Here is a 16157-nt window from a genome sequence, read left to right as displayed (position 1 = left end):
ATCATTTACATCACATTGCTTATTAGGCTCCAAATATCTGCATTTGTAATTAAAGAATCAAGAGAGCTAGAAATATACGATTTCAAATATAAAAGAATAGTTAAAAAATCAATTAAAAAAAAAAGAATTGTTAATACTGAGAATAAAAGTTGTAGTTATTTGACAAATTAGCTTACCTTTCAGCAATTGAAGCTACCAACAATTAACCCCCAGTGCTTGTGATTGCATAATATAAGAACCTGCAATGAAGGTAACCAAAAAAAATAAATAAAATAAAAAGATAAGAACATTAAAAAAAACAGTAAATATGTCACACTTCCATGGAGAATGGTGTGGTTCTTCCTATGTACATTAATGCTTTCACAAACAAAAAACAACAGAACTAAGAGAGATGAAAACTGGTGGTGGTGATTGACTGGGTTTCTTCTTGTATTTATAGCTATAAAGAGAGAGAGACATAGTTATTATATATGAATGGAAAACCTCCATTATATTTCCATACATATTTGAATTCCATATATATTATATTCCAATACCTATTTGTTTACCATTACAGTTATTTATTACCAATTATCAATTACCAATCATAATTCTATCATAATTTCTATTTCTAGCCTAATAATAATAATAATAATAATAATAATAATAATAATAATAATAATAATAATTGGTAATTACTAATAACAATAACAATTACCATCAATAATATTATTTTATATTAATAATTAATAATTACCATTACGATTTGACCAATAACAATTTATTATAATTACGATTTATTAATAACAATAACAATTACCATCAATATTATTATTTTATATTAATAATTAATAATTAACATTACAATTATGATCAATAACAATTTATTATAATTACGATTTATTACCATTACCATTTATTACCATTACAATTATGATTACCATTAATATTATTATTCTATATTAATAAATATTAATAATTAATAATTACCATATTACTAAAATACCCCTACATTTGAGCGGGAAAATTTTGGAGGAGGATATTGCTTTTATATATAGTATAGATATAGATATAGATTTATCCATTATACAAATTAGGATTATGCAAATTGAATTATTTCCATTGTTAGTAGTATTTTCGAATTATGCTATTAATTGTTCCAATATAGGTAGACTACAAATATGAAAGTGAGAGAGTTTAGGTATGGCAACAATATGTGATATTTTTAGACATAAGAGATGGGAAATGGGAAATTAATGAACATTAGGAAATTTTACTTAGAAGAGACGAAAACGACATATCAGCTGCCTATGATCACTCTAATTGCTCCTCTTGTTGCCTCATCAATGGACTTTAGAAAGAGTGAATAAATAATTAAATAATTAAATAACTAAAATGGGATTGTTTGTTTAATTGTCAGTTGTCATCAATATTCTTTTATTTTTTTTATTGTTTTGAGCTACAATGAACTTTAACAATAACGATCACAACAAAATTTAACAGTATTGTTGCCAACAACGGTGACACCCGCGAATGAAACGATAATCAAAGTTACAAGAAAATTTGATGATACCATAAGTGACAATGATAAAACATTTAATTTTTATGAATATATAGTAGTATTATTACGTATAATATTATAAACATTATTGTAATACATAAAAAATAATAATAAAGAAAGATTATGTAAATTGCAAATGTTTGCCTCTCGATGAATATGTGTGTAATGGAACACACATGATTAAGTCATTACACTCAATTTGGTAATTTATGGTATATCATTGATGGACTCAGATTTATTAGTATTTGGGTTAGGTACATGGATTTGCTTAAAAAGACGAGGAATTGTAAAGTACAATGAGTTGAACCTTTAAGCTCGAGCACCCTGAGTTCCGAGTAGTCCAACTCGTGACAAGCAATACGTTTAAAGATGTTTAAAGTTTAAACTCAAGATAATTATAATAATGTTATAATAGAGTTTTAATTCAAATTAAAATCAAATAAAGATAAAGTCAAAAATATAAAAGAAAATAAAGTATTAGGTGCACCTAATTCAATTCTTCAACGGAGTAATTGAAATATTTTGTATTTATTTTAATTTGATTTTAATTTAATGAAATGGGAGAAAGAACGTCATAATCAATGTTGAATTTGTCAAAAACGTATTTGGTGAGATATTATAATGCTTTATATTTTATAATTAAAAAAAATGCATTTAAACGATAGGCAAATATTTGTAGGACCAAAATATGTAACCACTAGCGCGCACCGTGCACGTGCACCGACAGCCGAATGCCCATCATGGTGGGTTACAATTAAAAGCTGTTTGGAACCCATGGCTGAAAGCGTTCACACTGCGATGTGCTTCGTATCAAGAACCGTTGCCAACCAAACAAGCCATCTAGTTTGGGTAGTTGTTAACTTGTTATACTATAGACTATGGTCACATTATAAGGTAAATTACTGATATATACATTATTTTTAATATATTTAATGTTCATTTTTAGTATATTGTATATTTATTTTTAGTGTATTACAAGTTTATTTTTAGAATATTACTTTAAAAAATTATAATGCATTAAAAATAAACATTCAGTATATTAAAATAAACATATATCAACATTCCACAGTGCAGTGTAGACCATGGTTCATAGTATAACTTACCTAGTTTAGTACCTTAACGGAATGAACTCAAATCAGATGGCGTGCTTGCATAATTTGACTTTATAATTGTATTAGCAATTCGATTACTAACTGTTCCAAATTGTATTAATAAGATCGGGAGCTCATTACACCTAAAATGGGAGCGATCATCACGTCGGCTCGGGTTGGTTACTTTCCCGATGTCGGATCGAGTCGGTAACGGATCTATACCGCCTGGATAGTCGAGTCCAATAAGATCCTTAGTTCACACATGTCAGCACAGCATACCGGGATATATTAATTATCAGTTGGGTTATGCAACAACATATTTTAGAGAATTGTTATTGCATGGTTATGACTGAAACTCAACTGAATTAATGATGCAAATATTGATGCAGTATTACAGGATATGAAAAAGAAAGGTGTTGAAAGCCCAAACCAGGAAGGAAATAAGTCCAAAACAACATTCTGGTCAAACTGGGCTTTCAAAAACTATGATGAATGAACCATTATTTCAGCCTACAATATTATTACACCGTAATAATAATTCATAATTAGCCCACCATATCTGATCTCCATGCCACTTATTCATTATAAGAAAATTTTTACAATGTCTACTATATATATGCTATAGCATTTCAGTAGCATTAAGGGGTTGTTTGATTTTTGAAACAATGCATTCTGATGAGTGATTGAGAAAAATGTGTGTGAGAGCCCCATTGATCATAGCCTTTGCCATTTCATGCTTTGGTTGCTTCTGTGCTGCTACTCTTCCTGCTTCAGATCACCATTTCCCTGATCCTCACACCAAATTCATCATCAATGTGGACGATTTCGGCACCCGGGGCGATGGGATCACCGACGATTCTGAGGTATGTATTGACAGGACTAAAGGGTCAAGTTCAGCGTTGTGTTCCTCGTTGTGCAAACCTGTTTCCATTGGTTATTTTTCAGGCGTTTGAAAATGCTTGGCACAAATTTTGCCAAACAAAACAGGGAGTTCTGTTGATTCCTAGGAGGACATATTTACTTAAACCAGTGTTCTTTTCTGGTCCCTGCAACCCAAACCTTAAAATGAAGGCAAGTTTCACTTTTTTTTTTCTTTTTTTTTTTGGGATAACGGGGAAATTAAAACTCGCAGCTGTTATTTGAGAATGTGTAATGCTCTTGTGTAATAACCCGTAGTTTCAACTTCTTATGATTAGATAAGAGGAACAATTAAAGCTTCGAGGAACAAAGATGTTTATAAGATTACAGAGAGGCGAAACTGGATACTTTTCCGACACTTGCAACACTTCAGAGTTGATGGCGGTGGCGTCATAGATGGCAATGGCGAAATATGGTGGAAACAATCTTGCAATTTCTTGAAGAGAGAGGTGTGTTTTGCAATTTTATTTATTTCGTCTCATTTATGTTTACATATTGTATTGGTAGCCCCATTCTGCAAGATAAGACTAATTCAATCGAGACTAAGTGAAGACCTCATTCCACATGCACACGGATACAGACCCCTTATTTTCGACCAAGTCTTAATTGATCATTCTACTTGAGACAACACCTTTTAATTCCCGTATTATTGATAAGACTATAAGAGCATGATTAAATTGCATTGTATTGAAACACTTCTCTTATTGTCTTTGCAGCCTTGCGATAACGGTCAAGTACCACTTGTGAGTTGTCGCTTATCTTAAAGAGTGTTAGCATTCAATGATTAATTGCATTTGTAATTCAACATATAATTTGTACGATGATGTTTTGATGGTTTCTTTGATTTGTAAAACAGGCTGTCAGTTTTGAAAACTGCTCAAATTTGAAGGTGAAAAACTTACGATTAAAAAATTCACAGAAAATGCATCTTACTTTTAACGAATCTCGAGTTATTGAAGTTTCAAAATTGAAGATTGAAGCTCCAAGTAACAGCCCCAATACCGATGGGATTCATATAACAATGACCAAAGATATTCATATCAAGAATTCAGTCATTAGAACAGGTAAAATGCTAATGTTGGTGCTACTAATTAATTTTTATTGAGAATTTTATTACATGCACGGTGTTGTAGTCTAAAAATAATAAAGGTTACGAATATTTTTAAAAATCAAGTTGAGGACAGTCAATTATCTTTTTATTTTTAAAATTTTGGCAGGAGATGATTGTATTTCAATAGTGAATCGATCCATGAATGTTAGAGTATCGGGAATAGTGTGTGGATTGGGACACGGAATAAGGTAAATTGTTTTTACTTATATTATATTAAAGAGGTTTTGAAAACATTATGAAACATTTAGGCGAATTTTTTTTATGAGTTTATTTTATTAATCAATTCTTAAACATGTTTTCCGAGACATAGTATTGGGAGCTTAGGAAGACTAGGTAATCAAGAGACTGAATATGTATCTGACGTTGTAGTCAACAGATCAAGATTGATAGGAACAAAAAATGGGGTGAGAATAAAGACTTGGCAGGTACAAAAAATGTCTATTTTGATTCTTCAATCCTTCTGTAATTTTCACAATTTCACAATTTTGCAAATTTGTATATGAAGGGTGGGCATGGAGATGCAAACAACATTGTGTTTGAAAACATACTAATGCAGAATGTGACAAATCCCATAATCATAGATCAATTCTACTGTGAGAAATCCAAAGTTAAACCTGAACCATGCCCCGAGCAGGTACGTACCAATCAATGATGAATTTTGTCGTGTAACACCGTGCAAAGCCCCTCAATGAGGATGCTCTTATAGTATCCACAGCACGTTACTGATCGACATCTAAGAATTTTTGTTTTTCAAAAGAACACTTGTATATATTTGTTCAAATCAAATATAACCTTTCCTGTAAATTGTTTGCCAGAAAGAAGCTGTGAAAATAAGCAAAGTGGTATACAGAAACATCAGAGGAACAAGTGCAGAAGATCTGGCAATAACATTCAACTGCAGCAAGAATGTTCCATGCCAAGGTATTGTGTTGGACAATGTAAGATTAACAAGTTCAGGAGAGGCAAAAAACATCAAAGCTTCATGTTCACAAGTTGAGTATATAACTAAAGGAGATGTTTTCCCCAGTTGTAACTACACAGACAGTATCAACTGAATAATAAATTCTATAAGCATCATCGGGTTTTACAAACAACACAAAAAAAAAAACCCTCGAGTATACCTACGTTTTTGTTACTCGGGATTGGTCTCATCTTTATCCCGAAGAATTAGAACCTATCGCGCATGGTCTATGATAATGAATGTTGTATCGACCTATAGGGTAACAAAATAAGCATATAACTAAGCATACATTAGTTCATCTTCTCTAACAGGATATGGCATCGGCAGGATACCCTTAGCCTTCGCAAAAATATCTGTCGAGCCAGTGGTCATCTCAGCCACGGGAGAGTCCAAAACGGAGTCGGGTATGGCCACCAGTGTCTCATCAAAAAGGGATTTGATTGTCTACGAGTATAACACCATTTTAACGCAATTAGGCTACAAAAGACGAGGAAATAAAATCGAACGAAATATAGAAGTCGCGAGAGTACATACAGTGCAGTGGAGGAAAGCAGCATCAGCTTTGCGTTTCCACAAACTATTTCCAGGCTCCGAATGAAACAAACCGAGCAAAGGCTGCAGTGTAGCCAAGGAACTCGTAATCGAAAAACAAATATGGAGGGCAAAGCAGGCACAGAGCGTACTTATGAAGCTAGAAAGCTAACGTTAAACCAAACAGATAAGCTCACAACTTTATACCTTGACAATATCCCTAACAGATGGTCTCGGTCCATACATATTCAATACTGAATCGCCATAAATCAGGTACTTTTCGAGAACCTAAGCACAGAGAGAGAAATTTTGGATTGGGCAGGCAAGATGTAAATAAGGTACATAATATCGAAAAATCAAGTTCCGAAAATAACCTGTCGCCGGGTCAGATCACTACGAGGTGCGCCGTACACTGCACTATCAACATTTCCTAAAATCTGCCATGGACTATATCAGAAGTAATAGATTAATGCCTCGTTAATCAGGGTATACATAACAGGCAATCAAAAGCGTGACAAAAAAAATACTGAAAAACAAGTATTCATACTTGTGGTATGCTCCACGCCCTACCATCACCCCATGAGCACCTTCCGTCCGTGCAGCATTTATCTGTAATTTAAACTCGAGTAAATAGCCAAAACAATGAACTTTTTGTTTCCTTACGAAAATAAATGTATTTCTTTTATATAAAAGCCATAACTTTTAAGATAAACACAACAGGAAACAAAATCCTATGGTTTAAGAATTAATTCCGTTCCCCACCCCCCACCCAAATTAGAAAAAGAAATTCATTTTGTTTAAAATGTGTTACCTCATTAATGGTATTTATGCCTCCATTTATTGTAAACTGTAGGTCAGGAAAATCACGCAAGAGAGCATAGAAATACTCATATCTGCAGGAAAAAAAATTCAGTTGCACAGTCTACATCAAATCGAAGTGCATTCAATGAAAAGAAAGTATGCTTAAACAACTCTACGATATTGCTATTACTAACTATATACATACTTGAGGGGAGGAATTTTTCGATTTTCAGCTGGACTTATTCCATTGAGTAATGCTTTCCGGGAGTGTATAATGAAATGGCGAGTTGGGGACTGTGAAGAAACTTTGTAAATAAAGTCACCTGTACATTTGAGAGAGAAAGACATTTTGTGTGAGATATAGCATATCACACCTAAAAAAAGCAAAACCAATTGCTTATACAAATTTTAAAGTGGCAGCTTTTAAGAGGATAGTTGTCCGTTTTTTTCCTCTTTTTTTCTTTTTTGGTGCATTTAGTACAAATACGTATAGTAAAAAAGCAAGTGGCTTATGAAATCTTGGTAAGAAGTATCTTAGAACTAAATTTTTATGGGTTATCTTTGATAATATATATAAATATAGACGCAGAGTATTGGAAAAACTCACAGAGTTCATTGTACGAATCATGGTCATCAACTCCTATTCTGCATTTAACACTCACAGGTACATTGGTATTGGCGGCAATAACTGACATAGCTTCAGCAACAAACTTCACATGCAAAAATCCATAGGTACATTAGTACTCTGAACATATAATATAATAATAGCATGCATATCATCGAGCAAAGTTTTTCACACCTTTGGATCAAGCATGAGACGGACTCCAAAACACCCGTGTCCAGCTACCCTGGGACTCGGGCACCCGCAACTGTAAAGACGAAAATATCCCAGTTATGGATGTCCAAGACGGTTCAAATAAACATGCTCTTAAGAGAAGCGTAACAAACTTAAAGTTGATCTCATCGTAGCCGTAAGGAGTGGCTAGTTGTGTTGCTTTTGCCAGATTTCCCAAGTCATTTCCGCCAATTTGAAGCACAATAGGGTGTTGCTCAGGTCCAAATGCCAAGAACCTGTCCTGATAAATTCCAGACGGTGCATAGGGTCAGAGATCTCCAAATATACCTGCCTTGGGGCCCCATTTCTACCCCGAGAGAAAGAGAGATGGAGACAGACATGTACAATTTTTTTGTTTTAAATTTAAACACTGAAATATAGACAATAGATCTCTAGTTGGAAAAAAAAAAAAAAATACTTCTCTTTTGCTGTTTCTAAAAGATAGGTTTTGGAATCCCATAAGTGATCCCATTATGCGGAACCTTACCAAATTTCCCTCCTGATACACAATTGTTTCTGCAGCAAGCATTTCGGTATAGAGCCATGCGTGTTTTGAGATGAGCCGGGCCAAAGTTCTGTAGTGATTATCTGTCCATTCCATCATCGGAGCAACACTGTCCATTAAACAATACTAATGCTTAGTATAGCTTGGAAATTCTATCAACTCCATAGGATAAACGAAAGCCAATGTTCATAGACACCCACCTAAACCAAGGAGGAAGATAGCGCTCTGCACCCATTACAGATTCTGTATGCAGTTCGTTCTTTTGATGGTAAGCGCGCAATTTCTTTGACTTTATTGAATTTCCATAAAATAAATTTGATGAGGATCTGCCATAGTTTTTTAGGATAACAGAATGAAAAGGAGTTAAGGAAGCAAACAAACAAAGCCCGGCAGATTTCATCATCCCTCAAGATGCAGTGTAGTCTGCTCTTTGGTGTACCTATCCATCGGATGGAAATTGACATCATGAAAGAGGACATACTACTACCTACTAGCCATGTAGAGAACTAGAGATAGTTAAGAAACAACATTGCACGCAAAGGTAATTATCCCGGGCAAAATCATTAGACACAATAACCCAATATCCCAGTCGAGCAAGTTTCATTGCTTTTCATCAGATCCGTAAAACATTAAGATGCCACAGAGAAACTTGCCTATTTGGCCGTCTCAACCCCACACACTACCCCCTTTCGTCATCCCAGACGAGCACCATTGTCTACAAATCAAGAGCCTTTGATCAAGATCAATTAGCACTGCCATTTACAACAACAGGCAGAAAATTTACTCTACTTTCCCACCTAGTTTCAGGCTTTCAGCATCACAAATCAGTCTTAGAAATCGAAATTAAAGGAATAATAACAATCCCAATATGCATTTTACTTGCTTCAATACTGAATACACTTTTATCTTTACTCTATATCAGCTCTAAGTTCCACTCAATTCTCAAGAATAGCACTAGCAAGTAATCCCTCACTTGAGTACCTAAAAAGTTCAAAGCTTTACCTTACCTCTAATCAATTCTTCTTATTCCTATAACTCACCAGGTTGGTAACCTGATACACATTCAAGACAAACAAAACCTGTCTTGGATGAGAAATTCTCTAACAAGCTCAAAACAAGTGAATTTTTAGCAAAAAGAGAAAAACATTAAACCAAAATTAGATGCATATCAAAAACTTATGTCAATTTTTATGTTTTACATTCTTGAATTTTAGCTCCTTCTCCAAAACATTCATCCCGTCGTGTATAGCTCTTTATAACAGAAAAGTGGAAGAAAATATACAGAGAGGAAAAAAGTTTGGGGCTTTTACATGGACGACAAAGAATACGATGATGTTGGGCCTCCGCCGCCTCCCCCGGCGGTTTTCTTAGAGCTTTCGAACACCGGATCGAGCAGTGAGGGAGGCGGGCTGCTTTTTCTTGATGCCCGTTAAATATAACAACTCTTTCTGTCTCCACTCTTGCTCTATGGTGGATAATATACGCAAGGTAAGGATTCAATACTAGAGAAACGCTAACATGTCTTGTTATTTGTCACAAAATTTATACACAATGCCTGTAACAGATAGTGTATTGTAACAGAATTAGTATTTAAAAAATGTCTTCATATTCATCATAGTACATCTATTCCACCTTATAATATAACATAAATCCAAAAATACATTATGGGAGAATCTGATTTTATAACCCTAATCAGCAAAAGATCAGCTTAGAGGTAAATCAGTTTAGATTGCTCATAGTTGACCGATTTGAGATAAATTAGCCTAGGTAAGTCTAGGTCGCTCATAACCGACATGCCAATAGATGAGTTGACCGACATTGAGATAAATTAGCCTAGGTAGGTCTAACATGCCAGTAGACAACTCACTACTCATCGACAAAGGACCAATAAACTAGCTTAGATAGCTCATAGCTGACAAGCTAAAATCAAGAAAGTCAATAGACAACTCTTTAGCAAAGGATTACAAAAAGATAAATCAATCTAGATTGCTCATAACTGATCGGTTAAAAAAATTAATAACTCGTTTGCACAAGGAATCGAACTTAAAACCAACTAACTATTGAATCAACTTGGTTATAATTGCCCTCACCGGTTACATTTACTCATTAGTAGCAAAGCTGAGAATTGAAACTGGGAATAAACATTGAGTTTAATTGTTTAAAGATGATAAAAATATGAACTTTACAAGAGCTATGATCAAGAGGATGTAAAGGTTTACAGGTAATACAATTGCAGTTGGCTTTGATAAAACCTTGCAACTGCTGAAACCCAATGATATGAATACTACAGAAGTTGAGTCTGCAACTGTGATTTAAGCCAAAAGTGTGTACTCTAAACAAGAAATGGAAAAGAAAGAAAACGCAATACAAAGGATGCCCTTAATTGGGAAGAAATAATCCTCAGATTCTTTTGAATAGGATTCAAATCATGAAATCAATGTTTTGTTCTGTCAATCCCAAATCTTGAAAACCCGACATCATGGTACGATGCTATTTCCGTTTTTGCTTCTGTGGGACGAAGCGAATTGCTTGCTTCCCCAGCTCTAAGTTCTTGGTCTTGCCATCATCGAGAGCGACAGCAACGACTGATGTGCCTTCAAAGAAATCGGTTACTTTTCCTCTGTGCCTGGAGACGGAGAAACCGAGTGAGACAAATGTGCAATCGAGACTCGGTTAAGGAAAAGAAGGGAAGGGTTTTAGCGTTTTAGGAAGCTAGAGTTTTTACCAGGTGTTATCAGATGGTTCGTGGACTTCGACTCTCTTTCCAATCGCGTCTTTCCCCAACTTCTGCAGTATCCAGTTAGCGTCCATTAGCTCGTCGAAGGAATTGTCTTCGGGCCACTGCGTCTCAGCATTGGCCGACGCTTTCTCCCCAAAGGATGGCGGTCTCTTTCTTTTCGATCTTTGACCCTTGATCAAAAATTTCTCGTCGTCTGTGGAAGGAGCCCAGGCACTCGGGCCATCAGAATAAGGATTCTTGAACTTGAGTTTTAGCAGTGTTCTCGAGTCCTTCTGCGTGGAATGAGTGGCAGGACGTGTGTTATCTCTATCTTCGTGAAAATCATCGCCAGAACTAGGCCCGTCTCCCCCCGAGTGTCTCGTTGAAGCCAGTTTGCTGCCGCCTCTCGTGGCGGGAACTTCAGTTGCAGTCCTTACAGCACCCTCGTTGTTTCTTCTTCCAACAGAAATTTTTATCCCTCTTTTGGCAGTTGCATCAGCAACTTCGGGAGTAACATTCTTGATCTTTATCAACCGGCCCTCTTTTCCCCGAATCTTTTGATCTTTCGTTTGGTCAATTGAATCCTCACAGCCTAATGAGTACATGAAGTATATATAAGAACACGATTACACGAATTATTAAAAGCAAACCAGAAACTTAATTGGAAATTCCACTCAGAATCTACCGGGGCAGCCAGACATGGCACTTCTTCATCGTCTAGTCATGGTAGTAATAATTTACGTATGAAAAGTTAAAACACACACACAACCACGAAAGTAACAATTAGATTGAAGAAAAAGAAAAGGCATACCGTTTGCAGTAGTCCCGTCTTGCTCTTTTTGACAACTTGACGCATCAGATTTAGGAGAACCGGTAATATTTTTATTCCGTCCACCCAAATGTATAACGAGCTTCGGTCCTTTGGTCGTCTTGGACATGGTTGTCTGAGTTCCAACGTCCTCACCGCCAAAACTTTGATGCGTGTGGCCTTTTATTTGTACTGTTCTCGACGTTCTATTCCCGTTGCTAGCGGTAACCTCGTCAATAAATTTGTGCTTTACAACCCCCGCCTGATTGATCGAGCACACGCCCTCCTCCATCCCCGCAATGGGTGAAGGAAAACCATCACGATCTCCATTCGTATAACTCTGTATATCTTCACTCTTGATATCGACCGCATTACTATGCCCTTCCCCCTTTTTCTTACTTTGTTTCTTGTTCGAATTTTTCTTCCCATATTCCTTGCCCTTCTTCGGGGATTTTTCAGCTATACCTTTGAGAGAAAATTTTAACGAGTTCTTCGACACTGGAGGGCCGCTATCTTCATCATCAGAAAAAGGAGAAATCGAAAATATTTCTTCCTGACTAGGCAATCCAGCGGCTGCCCTCAAACTCGAAATCAAATCCTTGTCCGCTTCATCTCTCCTCCTCCAGAGCTCTTTAACAGCATCCTCGAGATCCCTAACCTGAAAATATCGGGAATAAAAAAATAAAAAATAAAAAATAAAAATCACCGAAGGTTAGTGGTTGTAGATTTTCTCCTCAAAGCCGCAACATTAGAAATAGAAGCACACCTGATAACAGTCACCACGGCACGTTGGACAAGCATACTGCAGATTCCCATCTACTTGAAACTGCATGTATTTCTCATCGCTGCAAAAGGAATTCCATCAATGGATGAGAAATTTCCGAAATCATCTTAGCAATTAAAAAAAAAAAAAAAAAAAAAAAAAAAAAAAAAAGAAGATGAAAGTAGACCTGATCCCATCACATTGGCAGTGCACCCAGCGCTGGCAAATATCACAACAAACCATAGGTGTTGATTCAGAATCTCTATAAACCTGCGTGCATAAACCTCGATTAACTTTTACACCGAATAAACTTCAAACGAGACTCGTTAGCTTCCATCAGAAAGATAAATTTTTGTACTAGTGTGCTGCCAAAGTGACACTTCAAACATTATTTATGGCCTAGTTAACAGTCAATATTTAATTATCTAATAAAATCGTCATAACAGTACCTTTAAACAAACCGGACAATAGTTTCCTTTCACAAACAATCTTCCACACGCATCACAGCAAGTGTACCCGAGAAACCACCTACAGCATTTTAATACATCGATCAACTCACAAACTAAAATTCAGAGAGAATTTATATAAAAATAAAAACAAAAATTTATACACGAAATTAAGATTCCTGATTTAGTCAATCTACAACTCTAAATTAAGAAATTGGTAGAATAAATGGACAAACAACAGATGAGAAAATTTCAAGAATCACAGATGAAAACGCATAAGTAAATCTCTAACGACCGTTCACATACCTTACGCTGAGACCATTTCCTGGAACAGAAGAACCACAACTGTAACACTTAGTATGTTTTGTGCACAAATAAGGCCCGCTGCTAGCATTCTGGATAGAGAAAAACCAAATAAATAATTGGCATTCCTCGAGCACTATACAAAAACGGAGAAGCAAGGAGAGCAGTAACCTTGTGAGGAGGCTGCAAACAGTAGCAGTGAAATGCTGCATCACATCTCTTGCAAAACATGAACTTATTCGGATCTCCAGTTCTACGGCAGCCCTAGTAAACAACGATAATATGAATAAGACCAAATATTAAAGGGCAAAAATATTAAAGTGGGCATTAAGACCATCAATTAGCAAACAACATAAGGTGTTTGGATGACATTAAGTCACCCGTTCCTAGAAATACTTTTCCCATTTTTCTGCCCCCGTAAAAACAAAAATGCAATGAAAATGTCTTAGAACATTCACCTCACAAATTCGGCATGAGGGGCATGTCCATGAACTCCAATGAAAAAGATCTGCAAAAGAAGAACGAATCAGAACCACAAAGTGCAGAAGGCTGAACAAGCCAGACTATCAGATCCTCGAGGCCAATGACCTAACCTCTATGTTGCGCCCAAGTTTTTAAGCAGTTCCGGTGATACTTCTTGTCACAACTTTTGCAAGACAACATCTTCCTCGCTCTTTCACTTCCTTCATTGTCACCACGAAAGCATAGCCTACATGTTACTTTGATATTCGATTGGCCTTGTTCGTCTCCAGCAGTCTCTTTCAAAGACTCCTGCGCGATTATAATAGTTCAAAATAAGGCCAATAGACGTATTAAGTAATTCACACCTAGCAAACTACTGATCTAAGCTTAGCAAAAGATGATATGTGCATACACAAAAAGGCTTTAAACTTTTAAAGAAAGCATCAACCTTAACATATAGTCCCTAGAAATGAATCTATAGTAGCACTGGGTGATTACTGATTAGAAATAAATTGGCAAAACCAGAACAAAACAATAGAGGAAATTTGTTAAGCTCCATAGATAAGTACTTGAAACAAACACAAATTCAAGAACACTGCTCTAATAACAATAACTCCATCCTATATCCCAGCAATTCTTAAAGAGATATCATTAAATACTAGATACCAATTCAATCAACCCCATATTCAAGTAAAGATCCAGCCTTTCACATTCAATCATAAAATCAATAAACAAATCTTCTGTGGCAGCTCATCGAGTCTAACCAGCATCAGTGTGGGCCACCTCTCAAAGTAAGAGGCACTTTGCTAGGTCTAATCTATTGAGTTACCATAATTTAACTCCTCCCAGCCGACGCTGGGACCTTTGGGATTGAGAATTCAACCTTTTGGAGCAAAAAATAAACAAATCTTCTGCTCAAAACAATTCAAATTAAAAACTCACAGCTAAATCATATCGCCCAGCATAATCCTCGCCCACCAAAGACGCCGCCGCAGCTCTCTTCTGCAATGTGGCGCGCTTGGCCGGCGCGTAGGCGGCCACCGCCTCCGCATCTCCGTCGCCCAAACCCGCCGGAGGCGCGAGTTTGGGAACTTTTACCTGAATTGTGCCGCCTTGCTTAGCTTTACGCAACCAAGGATCCTTAATGAAGTCCTCAACCCTAGCCACCTCCACCAAGAACTCATTTTTGCCGCTCTCGCTCTGCAACCCCCTCGGAAACCCCAGCGGGCAGTAGCAAATCTTCCGACTGCGGCCAAAAAACACACTCAGCTGCGTGAAAATATATATAAACGAAACGCGTGTATGTATAAAGAGAGGGAAAATTATGAAATTAGGAGGGGTGAAGAGGGGGGGGGGGGGGGGGGGATTACTAACCAGGTAATTGGGCAAGCTACGTGAAAGGCCATGCCCGATGGATTTTGGGTTTGTCAAATTTTCGGAGAGTTTAAGGAGCGCCGTGTTGTATTTGGGGAAATTTAGGTACAATGAACAAAAATTAAATAAAATTAAAAATAAAAAGGCAAACAGATAAAAGGAGGCTATGCAAATAATGCAATTGACGAAATTTAGAATTTGACCCCTCAATTTTGAAAATTTTCGTACAGGGGTTTTGGGAGGGCTAGAGTGTAATATAATAGAGTATATGTATATAGCGTTTAGTTATATCCAGAGTATTTATTTATTTATGCAATCTTGGAAAGTAAAGGTAAAACTCTCAAGTACAACTGTCAGAACGTGTCTAACTCGGTAGGTTGGGCTCGTTTAACCCATATTTTATACAATTTAGGTTGGAGAATTTTCAATCCGACCTATTTTCAACACGACCTGTATAACTTGTGTGATGTACGGATTATACGGATTGGCTTGAGAGTTATCTGGCCCGGCCCGTATTAAATATAAATTAAATAAATTATAATTATATATTAAAAATTAAAATTTAATTTTAATATATGTGTGTGTTTGTAACAAGGGTCGGGCCGACTCATTTATGGATGAACCCGACGCCAGCTCATATTTCTTAATTTTATCAACCAAATCTAAAATAATAGAAAAATATAAATAAGACGTGCACTAGTATATGGAATGAGTAGATTCGAGCCTCAGTGAATGCGATATTGACTCTTTGTGTTTCAGTATGTTGTGAAATTAGTTATGAACATATATTGTATTATAACATAGTCAATAGTATTAAAAAAAATTCAAATAATAGAAAAATATAAATAAGTCCTGCACTTTTACTGACTTATACTTAAAAAATAATAAAAATAAGGTTTGCCCAAATTAATGATTAATATATGAAATACTTATTCTATAACTCTTACAAGTTCGATTTATAAATATATATTGAATTTAAACTAAATATT

At 35.9% G+C, this 16157-nt stretch overlaps 3 protein-coding genes across 10 annotated transcripts; 1 reads left to right on the top strand and 2 right to left on the bottom strand.

Annotated features, from left to right (window-relative positions):
- The first annotated feature begins 3287 nt into the window (after positions 1-3287).
- LOC115997054 (polygalacturonase-like) lies at positions 3288-5737 on the top strand. Its single transcript, XM_031236516.1, has 9 exons — positions 3288-3494; positions 3577-3702; positions 3828-3998; positions 4266-4292; positions 4406-4613; positions 4767-4848; positions 4971-5085; positions 5166-5294; positions 5476-5737. The coding sequence occupies exons 1-9, from the start codon at positions 3324-3326 to the stop codon at positions 5713-5715; spliced, it is 1269 nt and encodes a 422-aa protein (XP_031092376.1). The 5' UTR covers positions 3288-3323; the 3' UTR covers positions 5716-5737.
- On the bottom strand, positions 5646-9766 carry LOC115997052 (tRNA-dihydrouridine(20/20a) synthase-like). 8 transcript variants are annotated; one of them, XM_031236511.1, is made up of 15 exons: positions 9604-9766; positions 9301-9345; positions 8947-9008; positions 8494-8732; positions 8276-8402; positions 7902-8029; positions 7753-7822; positions 7561-7663; positions 7159-7276; positions 6964-7045; positions 6700-6761; positions 6527-6599; positions 6360-6440; positions 6156-6236; positions 5646-6065 (listed from the first exon to the last, which is right to left on the bottom strand). In XM_031236511.1, the coding sequence occupies exons 4-15, from the start codon at positions 8694-8696 to the stop codon at positions 5901-5903; spliced, it is 1293 nt and encodes a 430-aa protein (XP_031092371.1). In that variant the 5' UTR covers positions 8697-8732; positions 8947-9008; positions 9301-9345; positions 9604-9766; the 3' UTR covers positions 5646-5900. The 8 variants fall into 8 exon arrangements, with proteins under 8 accessions (XP_031092371.1, XP_031092370.1, XP_031092368.1 ...); XM_031236510.1 differs by lacking the exon at positions 8947-9008 and having other exon boundaries at positions 9296-9345; XM_031236508.1 differs by lacking the exon at positions 8947-9008.
- Positions 9767-10418: 652 nt separating this feature from the next.
- Positions 10419-15270, bottom strand: LOC115997126. The gene is made up of 12 exons (XM_031236629.1): positions 15169-15270; positions 14737-15040; positions 13926-14103; positions 13791-13840; positions 13504-13596; positions 13336-13424; positions 13033-13111; positions 12771-12853; positions 12587-12665; positions 11824-12478; positions 11019-11604; positions 10419-10919 (listed from the first exon to the last, which is right to left on the bottom strand). Exons 1-12 carry the CDS (start codon positions 15198-15200, stop codon positions 10784-10786), a joined length of 2364 nt encoding a protein of 787 aa, XP_031092489.1. The 5' UTR covers positions 15201-15270; the 3' UTR covers positions 10419-10783.
- Between the last annotated feature and the right edge of the window lie 887 nt (positions 15271-16157).

This window comes from Ipomoea triloba, chromosome 11 (genome assembly GCF_003576645.1).
Source record: "Ipomoea triloba cultivar NCNSP0323 chromosome 11, ASM357664v1".
In the NCBI taxonomy this organism is placed as follows: Eukaryota; Viridiplantae; Streptophyta; class Magnoliopsida; order Solanales; family Convolvulaceae; genus Ipomoea; species Ipomoea triloba.
Note: the sequence above shows the minus strand (reverse complement) of the source record. Positions and strands in the feature narration are given on the sequence as shown.